Raw genomic sequence first — 24223 nt, forward strand, 5'->3', positions numbered from 1 at the left:
TGACAGTAATACAAATAAAAAATGAGGCTGCTGGCACAACTACATCATTAGCTGACAAAATAAGCGTTGTAATGCACAAAGAAACTCACAGCAGAAGCTTTTTACACTGTTTAACACTAATATAAGCGGTGCATGAACATGAATCATTCATATTTTCTCATAGGGGTCACCAAAGAAAGATAAATTGCCTGTAAATACTCTGGAGGAGACTAGAATTTTTCTTTATATCATCACTTACTTCTACTGATTTTCACATTATTGTCTCCAAAATGAACGAAATATAATGATAGAGTGGCTCAAGTGGGCTGCTCACTTTTTCTTTTTTTGATAATTCAATACAACATCAGTCTGTGGACTACATCTACAGAGATATCTAACCTTAAAAAAGAAAAAGAAAAAAAGAAATCATTATCCTCCTAAGACCCGAACTCTTCCACGGCATGCATTTTTAATTTCTCTTTGATATTTGGGCTGATTGGGACCCGATGATTGTAAAAACAAAGAATTACCAGATTTTCATTTTTTTTACCTGATTTTTGTTTCTAAGAAAAACGAGAGCCACATGAGGATATTCGTTTGAAATTTCGATAGAACAGTAACAGTATAATGTCCTCGTAAGTGGATATCAGGCCCCTGTAGAGCAAAATTGAGTATTTTGGTCTAAATAACCCAAAATGTGATGTCCACATATGTGGACGCCAGGTCCTAGGAGGGTAATAATATGACTCAGTAGTGGTTGTTATTTTTATCAATGGGAACCTCTGTCACTTAAATCCTACATGGATTCATGTCTGCATCAGAGGTGTGCGCGCTCCCGGGCCTGCACTCTTATGTGACATGCACACTGAGAGCCAATGTGGAGGTAACCGTGGTCACAGTTTCCCTAAGGACCGTCTGGCGGCGAGGGCCATTAATTATAAGAGACAGGGAGACAGACACCGAGCCAGCTTAGCAGACAGACAGACAGTACCGCAGCTAGCGCAGACAGGCCGGACAGGAGCAGGCCCCGACAAATACAAAGAGGGGAGGAAGAGCGACACGTAATCTACGGCCAAGGGGGGGGGAAACATAATCCTCCCCTTGTAGCGAGCAGGCTACGGCTATCTGCACCGGTCCTGCTTTCGCTCCTGACCCTGGACTCTGGGTGAACACACTCAGGCATAATAACCCTTTTGTCATAAGAGAAAGAACGCGGTTTTCTACGGAGATAAATAATTGAAAAAAATGCGGCTGTGTGACTGCGCATCCCTGGCAGTGAATAGGAAAATGCTGCGCCAGTGTCCCGGCTGAGAGACGGAGCCGATCTTTCCCAACACAAGCTCCCCGGCTTCCCCACTCTCTCTCTCTCTCCCTCTCTCTCTCCTGTCATTACACAATATCGCTGCCAAAAATTCATCGTTTCGAACATGGTAAGTTTTCTTTGTGTTATATTTAACGGGCTTGTGTCGGCGACGCGCGGCCTGTGGGGGAAATGCACATCCGGGACTGCATTTTTTTCCGGAGAAGTCATAATATTTATGAATCATAACTTGTTATGATGTAGGAACGCGCGTGGCGTGCAACAGGTCGCCGTACAGTAGCGGGGACGCGCATCTCAGGGCCAGATTTTGAGCTTGGTTTCCAAACACTGGTGCTCACATACACACACGGGCGCGCGTTCAGCCTTTGTATACGCGATCAAACTGGCGAGATGGCACGAAAATCATACTAATATTAAGAAGAATAAGAAGGCCTTGTTGGAATGATGGAGACCAGGTTAAAAGGGATGATATTATCCGCTTCGACTGTTTGTCTGCTATTAGAGTAATGGCTTCATTCTCTTTTACAAGACACCAGCGATTACACAATGACACGTAGGTTATTAGCCAAATGATTTCCTTTTTAATCCCTACAATATTCCGAAATCACTGCCTGGTTTGGACAGAAAGCCTTTTTCCCAATATAATCTTGCTGTTAAGAACGTCAGATTAGTGGATGGTTATTACCCGTATTAATTACTGATTTAGAATTTTGGCTCCATTATTATTCTGCCCAAGCCCCAGTAAGAGAGGGAAGAAGGTGGATGCTCTTTGGGTGGGGGACTGTCACGGGGCCCAAGTGGAAAATGTATTTTTCTCCTCACCATGGCTGTGTTTTTTTCCAACTCCACGTGCTAAGCAGCCGTGATGAGGTTTGAAAAGGGAGCATTGTGTCTCCAGTCAGTGGCCTTATGTGTTGGAGAGGCTCGGAGAGGGTGATGTTCACTCAGCTGAGCTCCCTCGACGTCATTGTTGCAAATTTCACCTGATTTCAGGCGCTCTGTTTCACCGAGCTCACGCAGGAGGCTGTTTGTGGAGGTGTCGGGAGGGGGGAACACAGCCCACGCACACTTTGAAGTGTCGGTGTTCGACAACACGCCCCGTGACAGGATGCGTTTGATTTATAGTCTCGGGAAACAAGGTTTTAGCGGATACGGATTTCTTCCTTCCTTGCGCACTATTAGCTTTTACGTTTTAACAATCGACTGCTCGGGGAGGACTCATAATGTGATGAACTTGTGCGTAAATGTGTAAGGGTTTACCGAACAGAAGCAGTGGACTCTCGGCTCAAAAGATGGGGTGTTCACTCGCCATTTGAATGCAAAGTAGTGGATGAACAAGTGAGCTGTGTGTATGCGAGTGTGCGAGTGTGTGTGTGTCCAGAGAAGGAGGGCCAACGCCGTGTTTTCAGAATAGAAAGACTTGTTGAGAGAAACTGTCACACATGCCTCTTTGGTTCTTGTATTCCCCCCCTCTTCTCCACAATGCCACCAACGTGGAGCCACTTTATTAAGTCTAATCGAACCGGATCACCCGGTGTCAGATTTTTGGAAACCATACTGTAGTTTGTCTTTATTTATTTAATTCTTTTTTCTTTCATTTTTTTTTTGTCTAAGTAATTTAGTTACCTGCTTTTTTCAGTGCGCAGGGAGACAGAGTAAAAGTTGTGTGTTGGCCAATGCGCCCCTGCGTCGGTCCCATCCTGTTGAAGCATGTCCCGTCGGAAACAGAAACGACCCCAGCAGCTTATGAGCCTGACCCTGGGTGCCTGTCGGAAACTTGAGCATGGTGAGACATAGACTATATAAATCAATAGAACAATGATCAATAATAAGTAAGACGATATTCACATTGGATGCCGTAGTATAGGAGACTTAGCCTTTTCTTAGTATGCGCTTTGTGCCTTTTACACAAGTACATTAAAATGTAGTGCTTATTTAGGATGTACATTTACAGTTTACCGGTAAATTAAAATGACTATTAGCTCCTTTGGGACTTCAAATATGTTTTTACTGTTTATATTTTAAGCTTTGTTGACTGAGATGTAATCATTTACTCTTAATCAGCCTTTTATTAATTCAATTTAAGTGTTTCAATTGCTGGAATAATTTGAGTGCAGACGCTTTAATTCCTTCTGTGCAGGTTTAAGCCTTAAGCTGCTTCCTTGGCCCTATTAAACCCAAGTATCTTCACTCCTCTCACACTGCCAGTTTCAAACACACAGACCACCCACATTTCAGAAAAACACAATAAATCAAAAGCAGTATCACTGAAAAACAATGCAAGGTGAACCTGAAGGCGTGTGCTATGAAAAGGGTTAGGGTTTGAAGCAAAGACGTGAGCACGAGAAGGTCAAGGAAAAAGAAACTTTGTGGGGCACTGTATAAGGTGTTCTAACTGCAACAGCCCATTGTCCCCATTCAGCTTTGTTGCTAGCCACTGAAGCATGAACATGCCCACAAAGACGTGTGTGTGAAGGCGTGCGCGTGTGTGTGTGTGTGTGTACACACAGTTGTGTGTATTTGTGTCCGCTTGTCCACTTCAGTTACAGGAATAGGGACCCCATTGTGTCACAAAATTGTAGCTGTTGAGCTAACAGCAGGAAGTTCTGTATGCATTTGGGTGCACGTGAGTATACAAAGTGTTACGGAGTTTGCTTGCAGAACATATTTGCTGAGTCGTCATGTCTGTCATGGCCTTTTTGTTTTGCTTGCACGACAAACTCTTCCTCTGGCTGGCCTATCAGGAATGGGACCCCCAACTGTTTAAAGTCAGTTTTACTAGCCAGTCAGATACCCTGCAAAGTGTTCAGTACTTGACTAAGAACTAACTCTTGACACCCCTACTGGGCCAGTGGGGGATGGGCTCTTCAGTAAGACAGACTGAATGGAGGAAGAAAGAAAGAAAGAAAGAAAGAAAGAAAGAAAGAAAGGCATAGATGAAAGATTGCCTTAGGATTCGTCTTATTTTATTTTAGGGAAGTGGAGGTCTTGTGTGTGTTTCCCTGGAAACAAGGTGGTCTCCTCTGCGGGTGAGTAGTATATTCTGAGTGCATGTGTGTGTTTGTGTGCAAGCATGTGTGTCTGTGTGCAGACAGCAGTAAAGAAGCAGCACAAAGAGAACAGGAAAAAACATTTAGTTTAGTTGGCTGGAAATTAACCCCTGAGGCCAAAATTCACCTCCTACAGACCATTTGTTTTTTCATACCCTTCACGTGAAGTAGCCACCTAAATTTCTTTTCCTTTTTTTCAATACCTGCAGATGACACCTCGGCACTGAAGTCACACTTCTTTTCATTTATCACGGATTCTACTTTGTGCTCTTTGTCTTCTCCTCAAAGCTCCCAGCTGCCCCATACGCTCTGTTCATCTCTCAAGGGCTCTCAGATCGCCTCTCAACTTACTGAGGGTCAATCCCTACCTTGTTCACCGATAAAGCCCCACCAGCAGCCTCTCAAAGACCTACAGCCCTCCCTTTCATCAGACTTCCCTTACTCCCCTCTCACATCCCACATACAATTCTCACCTGGCTTCAAGTTGTTTGCCAGCAATTCCGCAGCTTTCGTAAGTGCTGTTACCTACCCTCCCAGAAGCTCACAAATGGCCTCTCCCAAGCTGGGACTATCAGCCACCACCACAACCTCTTCTTCCTCCTCCTCATCCTCTGCTTCTCTATGTCCTCCACCACACCCTGGAAGCCCCAGTCGTGTGCCCGAAGGCCCTCCGAGTCCTGTTACACCTACCCCAAGCCCTGGAGTGTCATCTGCTTCGGGTGCACCTTCTAGGACCCAGCTGAGCATAGCTTTGATCCTGGAGGAGCTTCGGGTGTTGCAGCAAAGACAAATTCACCAGATGCAGATAACAGAGGAGATCTGTAGACAGGTCCTGCGCCTTGGTGGAGCCTCCTATAGCATAGACACACCTGCCCAACATCTTCTCCCTTCTGTACCTCAGCTCTGCCTGGAAGGCAGTAAAAGGGCATCTAGTCCAATAACCCAGCCAACTGCATCTCAGCCTTCCACCTCTATGGCTCCTCTTCTAGCATGTTTCTCCTCCCTGCTTCCCTCCCAAGCAGTCAACAAGCCCACACAGCAATGCACCTCCTTGTCTCAAATCCTGCAGCCTAACAAGGTGCAGATGGAGGAAACAGGTGGGGCAGCTGGTGCTCATGGTCTCACAAGGGTGAGCTCTCGCTCATCAGCTCCCTTGAATTCTTCCTCTGTTGCCACCACAGTGGCTTCCTCCACCTATCCGCTAGCACTGTCATTAGCTCTACCCAGTCGGTATCTTCATGAGAAGTCTCCAAATACTACTTCAGTGAGTGGGCACAGTGGTCTCTCCTTCCTTAACACACCCCTCCCCACATCAGTACCTATAGTCCCAAACTCACAACATGCTCTGCAATCTGCTTCTAACGGAGGAGAATCTTCTTCTGCATCCAGTTCCAACAACACTGTCGGCCGTCTCCAGCATGCCTGTCGCTTTTGTGGAAAAATGTTCAGCAGTGATTCAGCCCTGCAGATACATCTCCGCTCACACACGGGGGAACGACCCTACCAGTGCCCAGTTTGCCTCAGCCGCTTCACTACACGAGGTAACCTCAAAGTTCATTTCCTACGGCACAGAGAACAAAACCCCGAGCTTTCGCTGTCACTTCTGCCACCGTCTTTGTTTGGGATTGCATTAGGGACTACTGCGGGATCGGATATGGGACAAAACATGAGCAGCGGTAGCAGTACTAGTGCCATGAATACGATACAGAAGAAGCGAAAAAATAGGGCTGAGGATGAAACATCTGGAGACAGTTTGGAAATCAGTGGTTCTAGTACTGGGCTACCACTAGGGGCTTCTGGAGGGTCGACCCCATCTTCCCTACCCCTGCCCCCGAGTGTTGATCTAGCGTTGATTTCCCACTCTCTCCTGCAATTTAACAGAGCTGCAGTGGTAGCTGCTGCAGCATCTATCACAACTGGCTCATCCAACTCATCCTCCTCATCGTCTTCCTCCACCTCATCTCTCGCAACCTCCCTTCTCTCAAACCCTTCCTTGTCCTCATCTTCTGCCATCACAGGATTATTCAAGGGTGCCAAGCAGCATCACTTTGATGAAAACACTCCTCCCCATGCCCCAGTGCTTTCCCCTGCTGCCTATTCCCAGCTAGCCCACCTACCTAAGCTTCTTTTCCCAACTGTCTCCACACCTTCTTCTACCCCAGCTGCACACTCATCCCTCTACAACCATCCAGCTTTGGGCTTGCTCCGCACCCCTCTACCTTCTGCTCCAGGCTCCCACCAACATGCTTCTTCAAGCCATTCCCAGCTTTCCTTTCCCTTCTCTTCTTTTCCTAAAGTCACAGGTCCACCCACAACTACCAATGCATCTTCCCTGCCTTCCTCCATAGCCCCCACTCCTACATCGGAAACCTCTAAGCTGCAAAGGCTGGTCGAGAAGCTAGAGAAGGCCCCTCGACCTTCCTCTTCTCCATGGAGTTCTTCCAATACTTCCAATTCTGTGATGGAAATGTTATCTGGCAGTACCACTACCTCTTTAGCAACTTCAGCAAACAGTAGTTTCACAAATGCCAGCAATTCTACCACATATGTCATGGCATCTCCACTGTCTTCTAGCCTTGTTACTACTTCGGTTTCAAACTTCACTCGCGAAATGGTAGCTGCCCTAGGCATGGGTGCCAATGGAGCAAGTGCCATGGCAGGAGGCATGTTACCATCACTGATTACAGATCCAGCTGGTAACCTTACATCCAATCAGTGTGGGGTGTGTCTACGAGTGCTGAGCTGCCCCAGAGCATTGCGGCTGCACCAGGCCACACACCTCGGAGAACGGCCTTTTCCATGTAAGATATGTGGACGATCCTTCTCTACCAAAGGCAGTCTGCGATCCCATATTGCCACCCATCATGCCCGGCCCCCCAATGCACGTGTACAGAACTCTTGCCCACTGTGCCAACGTAAGTTCACTAATGCTCTCGTGCTTCAGCACCACATCCGTATGCACCTTGGTGGACAATTGCCTCCAGATGGCACAGAGGATTCTGCACATGAGATGCCAGCTGAATCTAAAGCCATATCCTTGGTACAATCTCAGTCCCAGTGCACTGACCCAAATGCTACTTCAAGTAATACACCTCCCCTCGCAGGCCATTCAAAGAGTATAGTTCCAACTCAACAAGTTAATACTGCAACAGTTGCCTCTGTCCCTGCCTCTGACAGTATGAAATCAGCTGAGTTCACTCAAAATCCAGGCAAGTCTGCACCCTCCAGCCCAGACCACATTCCCCCCTCTGACCTAAGCCCTGACCCCTTTATGAATCCCACCACACAGACTTCACCACCAGGCAGTGCAGACCCCCCTGTGCTTACTGTCAGTGTCCCTTTGCCTGCATCCCAGCAGACAGATCAAGCTTCACCAACTGGCGAAGACAACCAAGTTCCACAAGCCACTGTTGGTTTCAATCTTCCAAAATCTACCCCTTCACCATTTACTTCCAGTGTTACCAAAACCACAGAATCACCTACTGCTACTGAGATGGACTGTGGAGAGGATGAAGTATCTACCTCTTCCGATGCCTTCCTTGGCTCTAAATCAAACGTAGAGGACTTGCAAAGCACACCTGCTCTCGATGATCCCTTTTCCTACACCTGTCCCAGCACCACCTCTAACCCCAATCTTTGTGACGGTAATACAACAACAACCTTGGAATCAGACCCAGTCTCTCCAAGGCCCCAATCACCAGAGCCCATAAATAAAGATAAAGAGCTCTCATCTCCACCCACAACACCAAAGCAAGACCAAGCAACTGTGCCAGAAGGAGAACCCAAGCTGACGTCAGCTTTGGAGGATACAGACAACACTGGAGCTGAAGTAAGAGGCGAACCCCAGAAAACAGCCACTTTTGTAAGAGAGACACGTCAAAGCTTTCATTTTAGTTCATATGGGAGGGAAGAACGGGCAGATGGCATAAGTGGATTCGGCTCAAGTTCAATACTGGATGCTTCTGGCCCCATCAACCTTGCTCCAACCCTCCCGTCTCCGATGTCTCGTCCTGAGAAGAAGACCTACTGCTGTGCTGAGTGTGGAAAAGAGTACGCCAGTCGCAGTGGGCTGAAGGTAAGGAACAAGTTCCATCATTTATATCAATAAGATGTGTAGTTATGTTTGCACAATTACTGTGTTGAACAGAGCATTTTGTCCTACACAAAAGAGAGTTTTTCATTCCCACTGTCACCAAGTGCTTTACTGTACAATGTAAAGCACACTGAGGTGACTGGTGTTGTGATTTGGCACTAAATAAATTGAATTAAACTGAATTGAATTAAGCTGGACTCTAAAATTACCTCTGCTGTGCAATTTTAGCCTACCCAAATTCTATTAAGATTTGTCTTTACAAGATGATGATTATAAATAAAAATCTTTCAAATCTATTCAATTTTAGGGGCACATGAAGCATCACGGCGTGGTATCCAAAACATCACGTCCGTCAGCCCGGAGTCGCCGTTCCTCCACTGACCAACTTCCTTCTTCTACATCTATGACTTCCTCAAACATTCCAGCCACTAGGAGCTCAGCAGGCTTCTGGAACCAGTATCAAGCATTCCTCAACACCAGCGCTGAGCCAACTGATGACCCAACCACTGCAGGCCGAGGAGAAAACGAATCATCAAAATCTCCTGTTTTGTCACAGATGGATCCAAGAGCCCACGAGGAAGCTGGGGAAGAGTCCAGCGAAGGGTCATAACTCGCATAGCCGTAACTGGCTGGTAAATGTTACGGTGTTTTTGATTGTTGTTTACGTCTTGGTGTAACTGTACGGGCATATCATTAGTACTGCTTCCTTAACACATTTCAGGTTGCCTGTCAATGATAGTCAGAATAATATGTTTGTATATTTAAAGTTGTGAGTCAATCAGCTTGGTCCTGTTGTATTAAAAAAGAGACAGCTGTAGTGCAAATAAAAAAAAAGTGTGTATTCAAAGTAACAAAATTAGCCCAGTTATAGCTGGATTTGTTAAAAAGTGAAACTACCATTGTCTGTCTGACGTTCTTAACAGAGTAAAATTTGAAATGTTTGGTTATTAAAAAAGAGAATGGGTCATAATTCATATTACGTTTAAACATCCCAACAGGCTCAGATAGATAAATCTGATATTACTGGCTTTGAGTCATAGGAAATCAAGCTACAATAACCAGTTTAAACCATTTTTGGTAGTGTTGTAAACATGTAGACACTTTTGTTCTGTTGTGGCATGTACCAAATCTCATCCATCTGACACCAAAGGAGACTCGAGCCAACCAAAAGAAAATATTTTGGAAAATACTACAGCAAACTCATGTGTGTTTCATATGAAGAGAATTCTTTTGCTGATAGGGATGAGTAAACAAATTATTGGATCTAAAACTACATCTTGCTTTGTAAAAGTCAACAAGGTGAACAATATGAATGTGTTACTGGGGGGAGGGGGGGGGTGTATATGGAGTCTTTTGTCCCCGTCCTGTGGCTCTTAAAACTACTTGCTCCTGCTGTGATTTCCTTTTCACTACCTTGTCCCGTCAAACCAGAAGCACACCTGCAGTTTTTGTGAGCCCAGTGAGGGCGCGATCCTTTGTGTGACCCTTGCCCTTCAGCTTTGTGAGTATTATGATTGTCGTTTAGTCCAAAAGTACTATCTGTAAAACCCTTTCAGTTGCTAAAGTTACTAAAACTTTAAGTTTGTGTATAGAATGTATAAGAAATCTGTCTGTTTGTTGTACGCTGTTATTTCAGTATCTCCACATTAAAAACTAATTTGGGAAAAAATATATATTGTTCAGTCTTGTTCTTCCCCCAAAGGGAGGGAGTATGTAGTCGGTTCAGTTTGTTTGTTTGTTAGCACTCTAGCATCCACAGTCTTCAACATGTTATTTTCAGACTTTGTATGATGCTAGAGATCAATAAAATCTCCAGCTGATTTAATTTAGGGGAAAACTGAGTCAAAGTCAACTTCACATTAAATGTTGAAAATCAGTAAAAACTCTATAAAACACAACTTTTTATGGATCATCTTCAAACTTCACAACAATATACTAGGCCATGGGGGACATGAGAACCTAGGTTGGCTAAGCATTTGACCTTCACCTTCATTTCTAGCACCCAAGGTCAAAGTTAACCTTGAAAATAAATTTCAAGAATCCATATTGAGTAATATACGATATGAAAGGGCATGGATAGAGCTGTACAACACACTTTATATTTTTTCAATTCCTACAACGTCACAGTGACGCCATAATGTTTCATGCACTATATCATAAAATTTCAGGTCTTTACAGCTTTTAGAAGCCAAAGATTTCAGCCAGTTCTGCGTCAGTCATGAGGAAAAAGATAACAAAATACACCATTTTAGTATGTAATGCTTCATGGTCATAGGTCAAAGGTCAGGGTCACATGAATTAGGAAAACACTTCAGTTTCCATAGGATCATTTCCAAACTTTAAAGCAATATATTAACTACAAGCACTTTCTTTGTTTGAGCTCTTTAAAACTTTATATTTACAGCACAATGTTACATGTTTTACAATGACACAAAATGATTTATATGCGATTTATATTAAAAATACTGACATCAGCACAAATGATCTGTGAAACAATACAGATGGCATTATTGGGGATTTCCATATTACCAGTGCTGACATCAGCCTAAAACATCAACGTTTTAGTAAAGCCCTTAATCCATCGGAGTGCTCCTGTTTAATTATTGTATCTTATATGAACGCCAAGAAAAAACAGAGGAATTTAACACATGCACACTAAACAAGACTGCAGTTATGAAAGGAAACAAATGCAACACTCACAGAGGACAAAGAAAAAGAAATGAGAAGCATGCAAGACAAAAGGCACACATTTGGATGTGTACAAGTAGCGCACTGGAGGGCGCAATTCCCCCCCTTTTTTAACACAGTTTGCTGCTTCGTGTAGCTAAATTATTATATGATGTTTACAGTGCATTTGAGCACTTTTTGAACACCCTTTATAAAAATCTGCGAAAATTAATATGTTAAAGATCAGAAGACTTAAAAAGCAGCAACATAATAGTCTACCATCTTCGGCTTGAAACGAGGTTTTAGGGAAAAGGCTGATTTTGGCTGAAGAGATGGCAGATGGCAGATATAGATGATCGGTTATTATCACATATATGGAAGCGAAGTAGATGACTGTACTGACAGATCACACTAAAATAACTAAAATCTTGAATACATTCCCAGATAAACTTTTGCATTTTGTCCTTATTTGGAACAGATTGAGCTGCTCGCTTCTGCAAACAACAAGGTTCCTACAGTTTAGGGCGCATTAACGCTTTAGTCCCAGTGAGGAGCCGTGCCAAGTCCGATGGGTCATCCGGTTGATTCTGAAGGGGCGGGCTTATTTCGGAGGGGGGTGGTTCACGTCGCTTTACTTTCCAACTAAAGTAGGCTATCAACTACCACGTCTGCAGAGGAGAGAGGGGGTCAAAATAAACCGACAAGAAAGATAGGACAGGAGGAGTAAGGACGGTTCCATCAAAGTCGGCTGCAACATCGGGAGCAGACCGCAAGCTGAATTTGGACATAAAGTACGCACCGCTTGCGGCTCCAGAGCCCCTTTACACAGTTCTCGTTTCAAGTAACGTCCGATTGTAATCTTGCCAATTCACCAAAACACGAGAAGAATGTACATGTTGGAGACACACGTCTAATAGTTTAAATCGTCCTGGCAACCACAGGGAAACAGTTTTTGTGTGTTTTGCGCGAAGTCCAAAGTTTTGCGCATGGGATGCTTCCCTCCCCCACACAGATAATGTTCTGACAAAAGAGAGAGAGAGAGAGAGAGAATCGAGCAACCTTCCCGAGGACATCTTCGTTTGTTAAATTTTTTGAGAATTGACTGATGGCACCTAAGCTGAAATCGGTAGCCCGGCTGCTGCTGCTGGCGGTGGTGTGGGAGCTGAGCGCGCAGGGAGCGACGGAGCGACAATTCAATCCAGAGGTGAGGAAAACATGCAGAATGCAGAACTAAAACCACATAAAGTTTTAAATGCGCATTAAATGATTAAAGTTGGATAAATATAAACTGGATTAAAACTGGATGAATACTCCATAAAGGCATAGATATTGTACACTTGGAACATGTATATCGCCAATAAATGCACTCAGTTAAAACAGTTAATAATGTTAGACAGTTGTGACATATAATTAAAGTTAAGGAGATCTTTTTCTATCTATGAGTTAATAATACATAGCAATTTTTTTGTTTATTATTATATTCATCTTTCAAATTTGTGTGGAGCTTGTTTTTTTTATGACTCCTATGCAGAATTTTTTTAGAACTTTGCATCCTGATAATAATTTCTGCAGCTGACTGTTGTTGGCACAGGGATATGGGAAATGGGCTCTGACCCTGGGTTAGAGGAAGCAGCCCTTAATGATGATAACGCTCGTGAAAACACAGAAATGCTGAGAGGGCAAAAGCAGCGGAGCCAGAGCAAAAGAAATGCATTCAATTGTATTGTGGTCGCTGCAGAGACTGAGGCAATTTTTGTGGGAACGGACTGAGGGATGGGGAGATGTAATTGTTGACATCTGTCCTGAGTTATGTCTGAGTACAGCATCAAAGGGGGGGTTACAGAAAGAAAGAGGTTCTGCAGCATCTCACCCTTTCTCATCTGTGGAAAAATACAACAGACTGAGCACTAAAAGTTTTCCAATATCTTCCAATAACAGCACTGGCTACTATCAAGGCAGATACAGCTGAGATTTTTTCCCCTGCTGTTCACATCTGTTCCTTTCTCATCTTCTTTTGTATTGTTCTGATCTCATTTGTCTGTTTAGGTCTGTTCTTCTTGCAGAATCAGCAGCTCTCAAATCCCATAACCAGAGCAAAGTTAGGAACTTCTGTGTTAATGTTCCAGGAAGTGACTTTGTGATGATACTCCTACACACCTGCTTCCTTCAGTGCCATTAGAAAAAATAGGGCAAGGTCTTGCTCACACAGGACATCAAAGAATTCATATTTTTTTACATACAGTAGCGCCTGGAGTATCCTGCCTGTGACCAATGCAGTTATAGCTCAGCTTTATGCCAGTGGAAGAAAATGGAGCAAAGTTACTCAATTGACCTACATTTAGACCAGAGACTGCAAAGCGCCATCTGCTAAAAATGTAAACAATGTGTCGCCTACATAATTCATAATTTCGCTTTTACTCCACACACGCACGCTGTGCAGCAGTAAATCTAAGTGATTAATATTTTCTTATTCTGGGAAAGATTTGATTACATTTTGTCAAGATGGGCTTGTGGTTAAGTCAACTCCTTTTAGGCAAGCAGATTTCAAGGAATTTTTTCATATCAGCACATTTTAACAGCCAATACTCTACGGTGCAGAATTTTCTCATAAAAAAGTGCATTAGCTACCGGTGTGAACCACAAGTACGATAAAGGCCAGATATAAAGTGGATATTTGACCTGATAATTTCAAAATACTAGTATGAAGGTTGATTTCCTATTGTTACTTTGCACGACTGCAAGTTTAAAATAATTCACATTCTCAATCTTATTTGTCACCCAGTTCATCTGCTTGCTGAAAAAACGTCACTTTTAGCTCCAAGGACTCTGTTCTGTTCAGTCAGCTTTCTTCTGATTGACTAACTTTTTCAGGCAGAGCTGTGTATCTGAAATGCCCATATTAGGGATATCCCCTGGCAATTACATCATAAAGAACCATGAGGAGAAAACAGATTTGAAACCCAGTATTTACAGCAGTCTGAGCTTTTGCTCAACTGGGATTACCTGTGTAAACACTGACCTCATCATTTGAAACTTTGGCCTTGTTAAATATGAGTATGCACTGCTATAACAGGATAAAATAAATAAATAAGGAAGAGCATAATAAGCCTCTTTAATTAAAGCGAGTAATGCTGCAGATCATCTGGGCTTCGGTGAAGAACTTCAATTAATTAGATGAACATGTCTTGCCTATTTTATTTCTTTGGAAAATAATAAGTCATGCAACCCCCCCAAAAAACCCCTTTCTGTCATCACATTCATCACAAATAGCATCAGTCAACAGTGTGCAATCAAATAAGGAAGTTAATGAGGATGATAAACGTGAAATGTCTGCACCACAGGAAGCGGGCCTTTCCATCGCTAGTTAAGTTATGGTCAAAAAGTGCTTTTTTTTCTTTTCTTTTCTTTTTTTAACATAAGACCAAACTCTCCGTACAGTTGAGGAAATCTGACCTCATATGCTGCCTCCACAAACCCACAAGTCAGCGGGATTTTTTAAATAAATTTTTTTATTGACAATAAATAAAATTAGATCAGTGGTTACGTGTTGGTCAGTGGGTCTGTTTTGTGATATAGAGGTTGTGTGGACACAATTCATTTCCTGTGGCGTGTGGTAGAGACAGGAAGTGGGCAGCTTGGTGTGTCAGCAACCACCTGCCTATCACACACACACATCTTTTTTTCCCCCCCTGTGCTCGAATCTGCAGAAATGGCTGCAAGCCGAGGTCATTCAGTACAAAGAATGACTTCAGCTCGTAGCTAATTGTCATGAAATTGTCATGAAATGAGATGATGAAAGCGAGGCAGGGAGGACACTGAGGAGCCTGTCGCAGACCAGAAAGGGGGCTATTGTGGAGATGGGAGTGATGCAATCTTTTTTGGAAAAGACGGAAAATGAAGCAACTGTCCAACTGTACGAGACAGGATAAAGATCATAGTTGTCATGCACACATCCTGTGTGAGTGTACTGGATGTCACACTCCCTCTGTTCCCAAAGAGAACAATTACACAGGTAACTTGATACTAGTCCCATGCTGGACTAGTCTTGTTAGTCGTTTAGAGGAAGCAGTTGATGTGCAGTTAATAAGTGCAATACATATTTATACTGGAAAAGAAAATCGTGAGAGAATTGTGATCTCAATTCTAAGCCAAAAAATCGTGATTCTCATTTTATGCAAAATCGTGCAGCCCTAGCAGGAGTGCATCGTTTCCAGGAAGCCATTGTTTTAATAATCAGCAGTGGGTGGTCTTTCCTTGGGGAAAGGTGTTAACTGAAAATAAGGTAATGTTCAAAGTCATCATGTCATTTCCTGTAACTAAAACAAAGAGGCCAAATTTTTTTTAGGATAAAATTCTTCCTTTTTCCTGGGATTGACTGACTCCTCAAATGACACTGGCAGAGATGAATTTTTCCACTCTTGTGTCATCGGCTCTTTCTGGTGTTGGCTAGAGAGAGGTTGTTTAATAGACACCAGCTGGGGGATTACACACAACCAAAGGGGTTTCTGCTTGTGTGTGCTCAGGAGCTGTTGGCCAGAGGGGTCAGAGAGGTTGTAAATGCCCTCCTGAGCCAAGAGCATAGCAGGAAAATGCCTATAAAGTAGAGGAAAAAAAAAAAGTTAATAAAGTTACCTACCCACAATAAACTCCCTGAAGTACACACGGGCGCCATAACCTGCTGTTGCACATAAAGTGGGAGTCATAATTTCATACATTTAAGACATGTGACAGAATATCACAGCTTTCTGGATGGAGTGGGTGGATATGTAATGATGAGCTCTCTTGCCCTGTGTGTGCGCTTTATACTGAGCATGCCTCAGTTGGACTCCCATCGCTGTTGACCAGAGTTTCTTTCCATTGGCCTTCAGCAAATGGAACAACTGACTAACTATGCCTTCTTCTTCTCCTCCTCATCCTATGCAAAATGAGCACACTGCCTAGAAACATCCACAGCAAACATTGTCTGCTTCTTGTAGGTCTTCCATTAAACAATAAAGTCAGTCGCTGCACATGAGTGAGCTTTACATCAAAGTGCTGGACTGGCAAGGTTCCTTTGCTTCCTACTCCCTCTGTGCATGGGTAAATATCAAGGGGTGATGACTACATTTAACACAAGTGCTTCCAGGCATCAGTTTAAAGTGTTGCTCATTACTCAAATTGTAGTAAAAATCTAGTAAAATGGACAGCCTAACACTAAGTCAGTTGTCACACCTCCATGTTTTTCCACAAACATGTAAAGGAACAGGAAACATGATATCATTTGAGCTTTGAAATCATTGGTAGTAAATAAGTTGATGTGTGTGTGTGGGGGGGGGGGGGGCAGTTGGAAACCACTGCTTCACATCAAAAGACTGTATTAGTTTAGACTATCCTTTCTTATTCTTCTCTAAATACTCACCACTTCCTCTTCCTGCTGCTGCTTTAGTTGCTCCAGTTATTACCGTGGGCAAAAATAGCATGGTGCGACAGTGAATAAGACTTTGTCAGAGTCACCTGTGGGACCTATGAATGGGGCGTGGGAGCCTTAAAGTTAAAACAAGTGTTCGGTGTCATTCAACAGAAGTCTTTTGACTGAGCCGAGGGCAAAATTGGGCCTTTTGTAGAAAAGAAAACAGGGAATGTGTGAACTGGAAGAATATGGTTTCGAGCTCAAATCAGGCCTTAAAATCTCTTACATTTGTGGCAAATTATCCAAGTTGCTAATGGTTGTATTTGACTCTGGTACAAGCAAAACCTTTATTTGTTTATCCCAGCAAACTGCAGGCGTTTCATTATGACCGTTAATTACAACCTCTAAATCCCACTAGCCTTCATCTTTCCTTCCTTGTGCTCCTCTTTTTCCCGCTCATGCAGCCGCGCTGTAACAGTGACTCTTTATGTGTCCACTGGAGCTCCATGGGTGAGTCAAGACGAGAAAGGGCTCATTCAGGAGTAAAGTCTAAACACGTAGACCTCCATGTCTCTCTAGGACAGACAGAGAGGCAGAGATTAGACTTGCAACGTCCTCCAAAGTTGCCATTCAGCTCAGGGCCAAACAGTTAAGCTGAATGAACATCAGGAGCATCAATACTGACCTAAAGCCCAGAGTCGGACAACCACGTCAGCACATTCACTTACTGTACATTTTCAGTGGAAAACTCTAAAATAAGCGAGTTGATTTATTTAGCTTTAACTGTGTTTAACATCCATTAGCAGCAGCAGATAGGCATTAACAACAATAATCGAGCGGCTCAGGGTGTGGTTGTTCATGAGTATTTACCCTCAAGTCTGTGGGTTTTCCATAAGAGAGGGATGAGGCAGAGGAGAAGGGGTGGAGTGAAGAGGCGAAGACAGAGACATGAACGTGGGGGGAAGAGTTTGACTTTGAGGTTTGGATGCGACGAGGAAGAAATTCCCAGTTAAATTACTGACTGACTTTACTGCTTGACTGGAGACCTCGACTGAGGTTGCCCAAGGCCTGAGTCTCACCCTGGGACACTCCCTATCTTTTTCTCTTCTGTTTTCCCAATGTCCTTCTCTGCACATACTCTACAGCAACTGCGCCTATAATTCTGAATCCAGTTGAAATAATAGATCCCGCTAAGCTGCAAAGTCACGTCAGGCTCTGCCAAACAAAGACAAAAGTCATTAGCAGCTCCAAACCATAAAACGCTTCCTGAACGTGCCACGACAAGCTCACAAAGTCACTGTACAGGAGAATATCAGAGCGGTCTTGGTTTCCACCACGCTCACAATAGCCTCAGTGTTATTTTTCGTCTCTTGCTTGAGAGGGAAGGAGTTCAGGAGAAGCTGTGTGGGAGAGGTGCGTAGCAGAGCTGTCGGCACCGGTCCAAATGTCAAACCAGCACCGCAGGCAAATGGGTTTCCAGGGGAAAATAAGGTCAAGTTTAGCTGAGAGTGAGGGATTTGGAGCACCAGAGAACTCGGTGACCATCATAATATGCTCTCCAAATGCTTTAAAAAAACGCTTTCATTTATGAATTGTACAAACTCGATGACTTTAGCTAGAACTGATGTAGGTACAGACTAACATGAGTTTTAAACTTTAACTGTGTCCTCATTCAGTGTCTGTGTCAGGGTTTTGGATGAAACCTGAGCCGTCCTTGTCTTAAGCTTTTTTTGGCTCCTCAGGCCAGTTCTACTTTCAGTCCACACATACTGGAGAGTCCAGTGTTGATGGTTGAATAGCTTTTGTGTTTAGTCACGACATGGAGACGTGCCAGTTGCTTGAAAGTGATGTTGCTCCCTCTGGCTACGAGATACAAAAACACAGAAAGAAGTTATTTAAGAGCTTATTCTTGCTGTCGGCGTGGAATGTGTTTTCATCGCAGTCGCAGGAAAACATCCTGTTCTCATATTCCGAGTAACCAATGATCAACATTTTCAGGTGACGTGCGGAGTGTTTTTGTGTCTGTTTTTCATTTTTGTTTCTTTGCTAAAAGTGGAATTTCCTCACTATATTGTGCAAGACTTCTCATCATGTTTTCCTTTTTTATCCTGTTTTCCACTGCAGTCATGGCTACAACAGTATGGGTACCTTCCCCCAGGGGACTTGAGAACCCATGCCCTTCGCTCCCCAAACTCCATCTCCTCCGCCATCGCTGCCATGCAGAGGTTCTACGGCCTCACTGTCAGTGGTACCTTTGACGCAGACACCGTCAAGTGAGTATCACGCAGTGTCGTTTTTTTCAAGCACATTTAAGCGTACGTTGTCATGAGCGCGGTGTGTCTTACTGTCTGGCAGGGCCATGAAGCGACCGCGCTGTGGTGTCCCTGATAAGTTTGGTGCTGAGCTCAAGAGCAACCTGAGGAGGAAGCGGTACGCCATCCAGGGCCTGAAGTGGCCCAAGACAGAGATCACTTTCTCGTAAGTCACAGAGTTATGAAATAAACATGAAGCAGCCTGCAATTATGTCTCTGTAAAAAGGAATTAACTGTCTCGCCTTTTTAACACACTGTTTAGTATACAGAACTACACCCCAAAGGTGGGTGAGTATGAGACCTACGAGGCCATCAGGAAGGCCTTCAAGGTGTGGGAGGGCGTCACCCCGCTTCGCTTCCGGGAAATTCCCTACAGCTACATACGGGACAAAGTGGAGGAGTTTGCTGACATCATGATATTCTTTGCTGAGGGTTTCCACGGTGACAGCAGCCCATTTGATGGCGAGGGGGGATTCCTGGCACACGCCTATTTTCCTGGCATTGGCATCGGTGGAGACACTCACTTTGATTCGGCTGAGCCGTGGACAGTTGGAAACCGGGACCTGTTAGGTAAAGTTTCATGTTGAAACTGAAATTTCAATAGATGACTAATTCCCCAAAACCTGACACAAGAAAAACTTAAATGTTGGGAGGGGACCTCTCTGACTCTGTTTTGCTGTCAAAAGCAAAACCTAAGCCGCGACAGGCCCCAGCTTGTGCTTGTGCACTTCAGGCAGTGAATACCTGTGTGCGAAAATGCAGCAGACACAAACTGCAGCGTCAGCTCCTCGAGTCTAACACATCTTCACATGAGCTGCTGATGATTTTATTTTTAACTACTTGGTGTCTAGTTGTGTGCTTCTGAGTCACTTGAAAATAAGGAAACAGCACTTTTTCCTCATTCTCCTTTAGGACTCTGTCTCAAAATCCTCCCACTTTATGTCTAACACTTTGGCCTAATTTTTAAAAAGTTGCTGTAATTTTTCTTGTTGATGTTGTTTCAGGGAATGATATTTTCCTCGTTGCTGTGCATGAACTTGGTCACGCCATGGGTCTCGAGCACTCTAACGACCCCTCAGCCATCATGGCTCCGTTCTACCAGTGGATGGACACTGAGAACTTCCAGCTCCCAGATGATGACCGCAGAGGCATACAGCAGCTTTATGGTTTGTACAAATCACAATTAATCATTATCATTCTACACTAGGGATTAAAGACTAACCCGAAAAATTACATTGTAAATTACAGCATGAGTAATTTCTGTTTTTATCCATCCAAAGATGGATAAAAACAGATTATTTTGCTGCTTTAAAGTTAAGGCTTTGCTGTTTAAAGAAATGTTCGATGTCCTTACTCACAAAGGGTCAGGCTCAGGTCCACAGCCCCCACCTGTAACACCGCGTTCACCTTACAACCCCCCCGATCCCCCACATTCACCTGACAAGCCTCACTTCGGCCCCAACATCTGCGATGGGCACTTTGACACCATCGCCATCCTCAGGGGAGAAATGTTTGTGTTCAAGGTAAAAAGCTGCTGGAGAAAGTTTGGGCCATTTATAGCGATATCATTTATAGATTGTTATCTTGTTGTCTATGTCATCTTGTAAGTTTCTGAGAATTTTCTTTCTTTTTTTCCCCCTATCAGGATAAGTGGTTTTGGCGGGTGCGTAATAACCACGTGTTGGATGGATACCCAATGCCAATTGGTCACTTTTGGAGGGGCTTGCCCACTCATATTAATGCTGCATTTGAAAGGGATGATGGGAAATTTGCTTTCTTTAAAGGTAAGTCTGGCTTTAACATATTGCAAAGAAATTATTTTACTATTATTATGAAATTAAAAAAAACTTCTCTCGGGTCCTCGGTTTTATTGCTCTACAGGAGACAGGTACTGGGTGTTCACCGAATCAATTCTTGACTCTGGCTACCCCAGGAGTCTTAAAGAGATGGGCACAGGGCTTCCCAAAGATCGAATAGACGCTGCTCTCTACTACACCCCCACTGGACAGACATATTTCTTCAGAGGAAACAAGTTAGTCATTGTCCGTTTTGTGTGTGCGTGTGTTTATCATATGCAGAAGTTTCAAAAGTAGGTGATTACAAGGAAACTCCCCCTGACATCACCGCCAGTAAAATATATGTTTTGACCATATGAGGTTAAAACATGTAAACTCAAACACTTACCATCCAATCCAAATCTGCCTCTCAGTTAAACAAGAAAATTCACCTTGAGGGAACTGTTACGGTTGCTGAGCTTTTCCATGGGTATAAAAAGTGGATGACATGTGGCAGTTGAATTGTAGCAGTCGGATTATAAAGTGAATATAGCTACTATAGTTACTATAGTTACTGCACTTTTCCTAAGACCTCAGCTCGCGGTCGTTTTGGTTCTAGAAGAGTTCGTGGTAGTTGAGCGGCAGTGTCTGCAGAGACAACACTGACTGTGGCTGTGCAGTTTTTACATTAGAAAGCAAGTCAAGAAAGTTAGTTAAGGTCTGTAAGGACAGTTCTTAAGTTAAGTCAAGTCACTCTACACAAGTCAACTACAAATGGTCTACACCAGTTTGAAGACTAATGCCTAGCTTCAAGTCCTGTAGGCACAAACAGGTCTATCAACACCAAGTTCTGAACCATTTAAAGCAAAGAAAACTCAAGTTCTGAGTAATCTGTGGCAGGTTCAATTTAATTGAACTAGTTTAAAGCTATCCAAAACTAAACCCAAGTCTATGTCTGTTCTCAACTCCAACCGAGTCGTGTATTTAGTTTGAGACAAGTCCAAGATAAGTGTAATGTCAGGTCTTTTAGGAAAAACCAGAGTCCATCCACAACTGTTTATGTGGGTAAAGAGGAGAGTTTCTAGCTCTGGCCGAATCATCAGTTCACCATATCTCTTTTTTTTCTCCTCTCATTTCCTGTTTAGCTATTACCGTTTCAATGAAGCGTCCCAGACAGTTGACGATGGCTATCCGAAATCTATTAGCGTGTGGCAGGGCGTTCCTGATAACATCAAGTCAGCCTTCATGAGCAAAGATCAAGGTAAGGGTGGCATGTGTCAGATTATCTAGATTATTCATCACATCTTACTGTGACTGGATAGTTATTGGTACATGTTGTTTTTTACTTACACGTCTTTCTTCCACCCTTCAGCGTACACCTACTTCTACAAAGCCAACAAATACTGGAAGTTCAACAACCAGGTGATGCGAGTGGAGCCTGGATATCCCAAATCAGCCCTTCGTGACTGGATGGGCTGCCCCAATGAAGACCCCAAGACAGATGGAGGAAGAGGCGGAGGTGGACATGACAAGGACAAGGAAAGGGAGAAGGAAAGGGAGAGAGAGAGGGAGCGAGAGAGGGAGAGAGAGAGGGAGAGAGAGAGGGAGAGAGAGAGGGAAGACAGAGACAGAACTAGAGATAGAGAGAGGGATAGAGAGAGGGAGAAGGTGATTGAGAGGGAGGAGGAAATTGATGTGAAAGTTATTGAGACAGATAGTGGCAGCGGGGCAGCGGCGTTTGTTGTGCCGCTGTTTCTGGTAGTGTGTGTGATCGCAACGTTGGCAGCCTTGCTGTTTTTCCGTCGTTACGGTACCCCCCGCCGACTCCTCTACTGCCAACGATCTCTATTGGACAAGGTGTAGTTAGAGATGGAGGGGCAGAAGAGAGGAGAGAAAGAAGGCGAGAGAAGAAGAAGAAAACGCGGTGGAGAACGTTCGACGCAGATAAGGGAGCAGGACAGAAAGAGACGGAACAGGAGAAAGAGCCGAAGGAAAACTGTCAGACTTGCATTTTCAACTCTTCTTACCACTTCCAGATTCCTTTGACTCTATCTCTCAACCACTCAGCTCTTTCCAATTTTCTCCTTTCTGACTCTGCCTCTCTTCTCGCGGTTACTGACGCCAGCTCATTGCTGTTTGTTTTAGCCTTTTTCAATGTCATATTTTTAGTTTTTGTCAGTGGTCAGTGTTTGTGTTCTCGTGAATTTTCCACTTCGAACCTGCGTCTTCATGACATCCATTTCAGCATGTTTCTGTGCGTAAGCAGACGCCGTTGTTTCATCGCTCGGCCAAGTGCCCTTTTTTTTTTTAATTTGCACACCCTCACTTAAACACAAAATCCTGGAAACCACGGCGGCACAGTCATCTGTGTTTCTTAATCTTCCAGTAAAGCAACATGTCAGGAGCCAGCAGGGACAATAAAAGGGAAACATTAGCTTGCATCCTTATGAAGCATGAGATACACTCCTATCAGAGTAAAGCAGTAAATGCAACAGTGTATTTTCTTTTTTTTTAAAATGTCTTTATTGTTATTATTATAAATGATGTTGTCATTACTATTATGACTATTACTATTATTGTTGTTGTCGTCCACCATGTAAAGAATGTTTTTTTTTGTATATTGTCATTAAAAAGTCCTGCTGGACAGTGACATACAGTTTTGAAAGTGGCCTTAATTTTATACATGTGGGAACAGTGAATGGGGAAATGGGGTTATGTATTCTTGAAACTTGATTGTTTTTTTTTTTTATACCTTGAATCCATCTCAAATGAAAATAAATTGAAGACCTGAAAATGACTCCTTTTTGTCATCGTACTTACTTTTGTACAGTTTTTCGAATCATGGTGCTACATTGCTAGTCAGGGGTTAGATTAACAACAATAATAATAATAACATTAGTGACAGTGATAATGATGACCATCTAGCCTTCTCAATCAGAACTGTGTGTGTGTGTACTCACTTATAAGCTTTTCGTACAAAAATAAAGTAATTTCAAAAGGCTTCATGTGCTTTGATCTTCACTTAGTCTTTGATCAACTTTGATAAAATCTTTCTCTCGCCTGCCTTGTTCACCTTTACTGATCATATTGGTCGTTGCTGTTTTACATCTGGCCTTCCCCAGTCTCCCCGGACCTCCAGGTTTCTTGTTCCCCGACCGCACCACTCTGCTCTGCTTTACTGGGGCTCGGAAACTGGCAAGCCAGAAACTGGGTTGGAAAACACGGACTGGATCCAGAGCTTAAGTAGAAACAGAGATGAAGATGACTGTATAAACCCGTTGCTGCACAGCAGGAAAACATATCTTAACTATATAGCTAGAGGGAGAGGGTGTGCATGCGTGTGTGTTCTTGGGTATATTTCTATTCTTATGAGGACCACATAGCCTCTGCAAGTATAAGATGACAAGGAAAAGCGTGCAAAGTCCCCCAAACTATCAAACTATTATCAAGACTTTGAAGTTGGAAAAGTAGTTTCACAATTTGATTAATGTAGGTCCTGACAAACACATTGGCACAAACAAGCACTCGTGCATGTTCTGAAAAACTGTAAATGCCTGTACTTGTGTGTTATCCACTGTGTTTGTGTGCACCCCCGTCCAACACGAGCCAATAAACGCTCAAACACCAAGCCTAGGCG

General features: G+C 43.6%; 2 protein-coding genes across 4 annotated transcripts; both read left to right on the plus strand.

The window, feature by feature from the left end:
* Positions 1-906: 906 nt before the first annotated feature.
* sall2 (spalt-like transcription factor 2) lies at positions 907-10102 on the plus strand. Of its 3 annotated transcripts, XM_085389641.1 has the most exons (5): positions 907-1409; positions 2940-3086; positions 4276-4329; positions 4560-8425; positions 8751-10102. In XM_085389641.1, the coding sequence occupies exons 2-5, from the start codon at positions 3011-3013 to the stop codon at positions 9051-9053; spliced, it is 4299 nt and encodes a 1432-aa protein (XP_085245767.1). In that variant the 5' UTR covers positions 907-1409; positions 2940-3010; the 3' UTR covers positions 9054-10102. The 3 variants fall into 3 exon arrangements, with proteins under 3 accessions (XP_085245767.1, XP_085245765.1, XP_085245766.1); XM_085389639.1 differs by lacking the exon at positions 4276-4329 and having other exon boundaries at positions 908-1409; XM_085389640.1 differs by lacking the exons at positions 2940-3086; positions 4276-4329 and having other exon boundaries at positions 1265-1409.
* Positions 10103-11741: 1639 nt separating this feature from the next.
* Positions 11742-23383, plus strand: mmp14b (matrix metallopeptidase 14b (membrane-inserted)). Its single transcript, XM_085388545.1, has 10 exons — positions 11742-12314; positions 18624-18772; positions 18855-18977; positions 19074-19381; positions 19816-19977; positions 20174-20334; positions 20457-20595; positions 20693-20843; positions 21732-21847; positions 21959-23383. Exons 1-10 carry the CDS (start codon positions 12216-12218, stop codon positions 22447-22449), a joined length of 1899 nt encoding a protein of 632 aa, XP_085244671.1. The 5' UTR covers positions 11742-12215; the 3' UTR covers positions 22450-23383.
* Positions 23384-24223: the final 840 nt, after the last annotated feature.

This window comes from Rhamphochromis longiceps, linkage group LG18, assembly GCF_057381845.1.
Source record: "Rhamphochromis longiceps isolate RC_006_pf linkage group LG18, R_longiceps_female_GT1.1, whole genome shotgun sequence".
Taxonomy (NCBI): domain Eukaryota; kingdom Metazoa; phylum Chordata; class Actinopteri; order Cichliformes; family Cichlidae; genus Rhamphochromis; species Rhamphochromis longiceps.

Coding starts and splice junctions, on each gene's coding strand:
- mmp14b (XM_085388545.1), top strand. CDS start 12,216: ATGGCACCTAAGCTGAAATCGGTAGCCCGGCTGCTGCTGCTGGCGGTG. Junction 18,773..18,854: donor TTTGACGCAGACACCGTCAA/GTGAGTATCACG, acceptor ACTGTCTGGCAG/GGCCATGAAGCGACCGCGCT. Junction 18,978..19,073: donor AAGACAGAGATCACTTTCTC/GTAAGTCACAGA, acceptor CACACTGTTTAG/TATACAGAACTACACCCCAA.
- sall2 (XM_085389641.1), top strand. CDS start 3,011: ATGTCCCGTCGGAAACAGAAACGACCCCAGCAGCTTATGAGCCTGACC. Junction 4,330..4,559: donor CAAGGTGGTCTCCTCTGCGG/GTGAGTAGTATA, acceptor CAATACCTGCAG/ATGACACCTCGGCACTGAAG. Junction 8,426..8,750: donor CCAGTCGCAGTGGGCTGAAG/GTAAGGAACAAG, acceptor ATTCAATTTTAG/GGGCACATGAAGCATCACGG.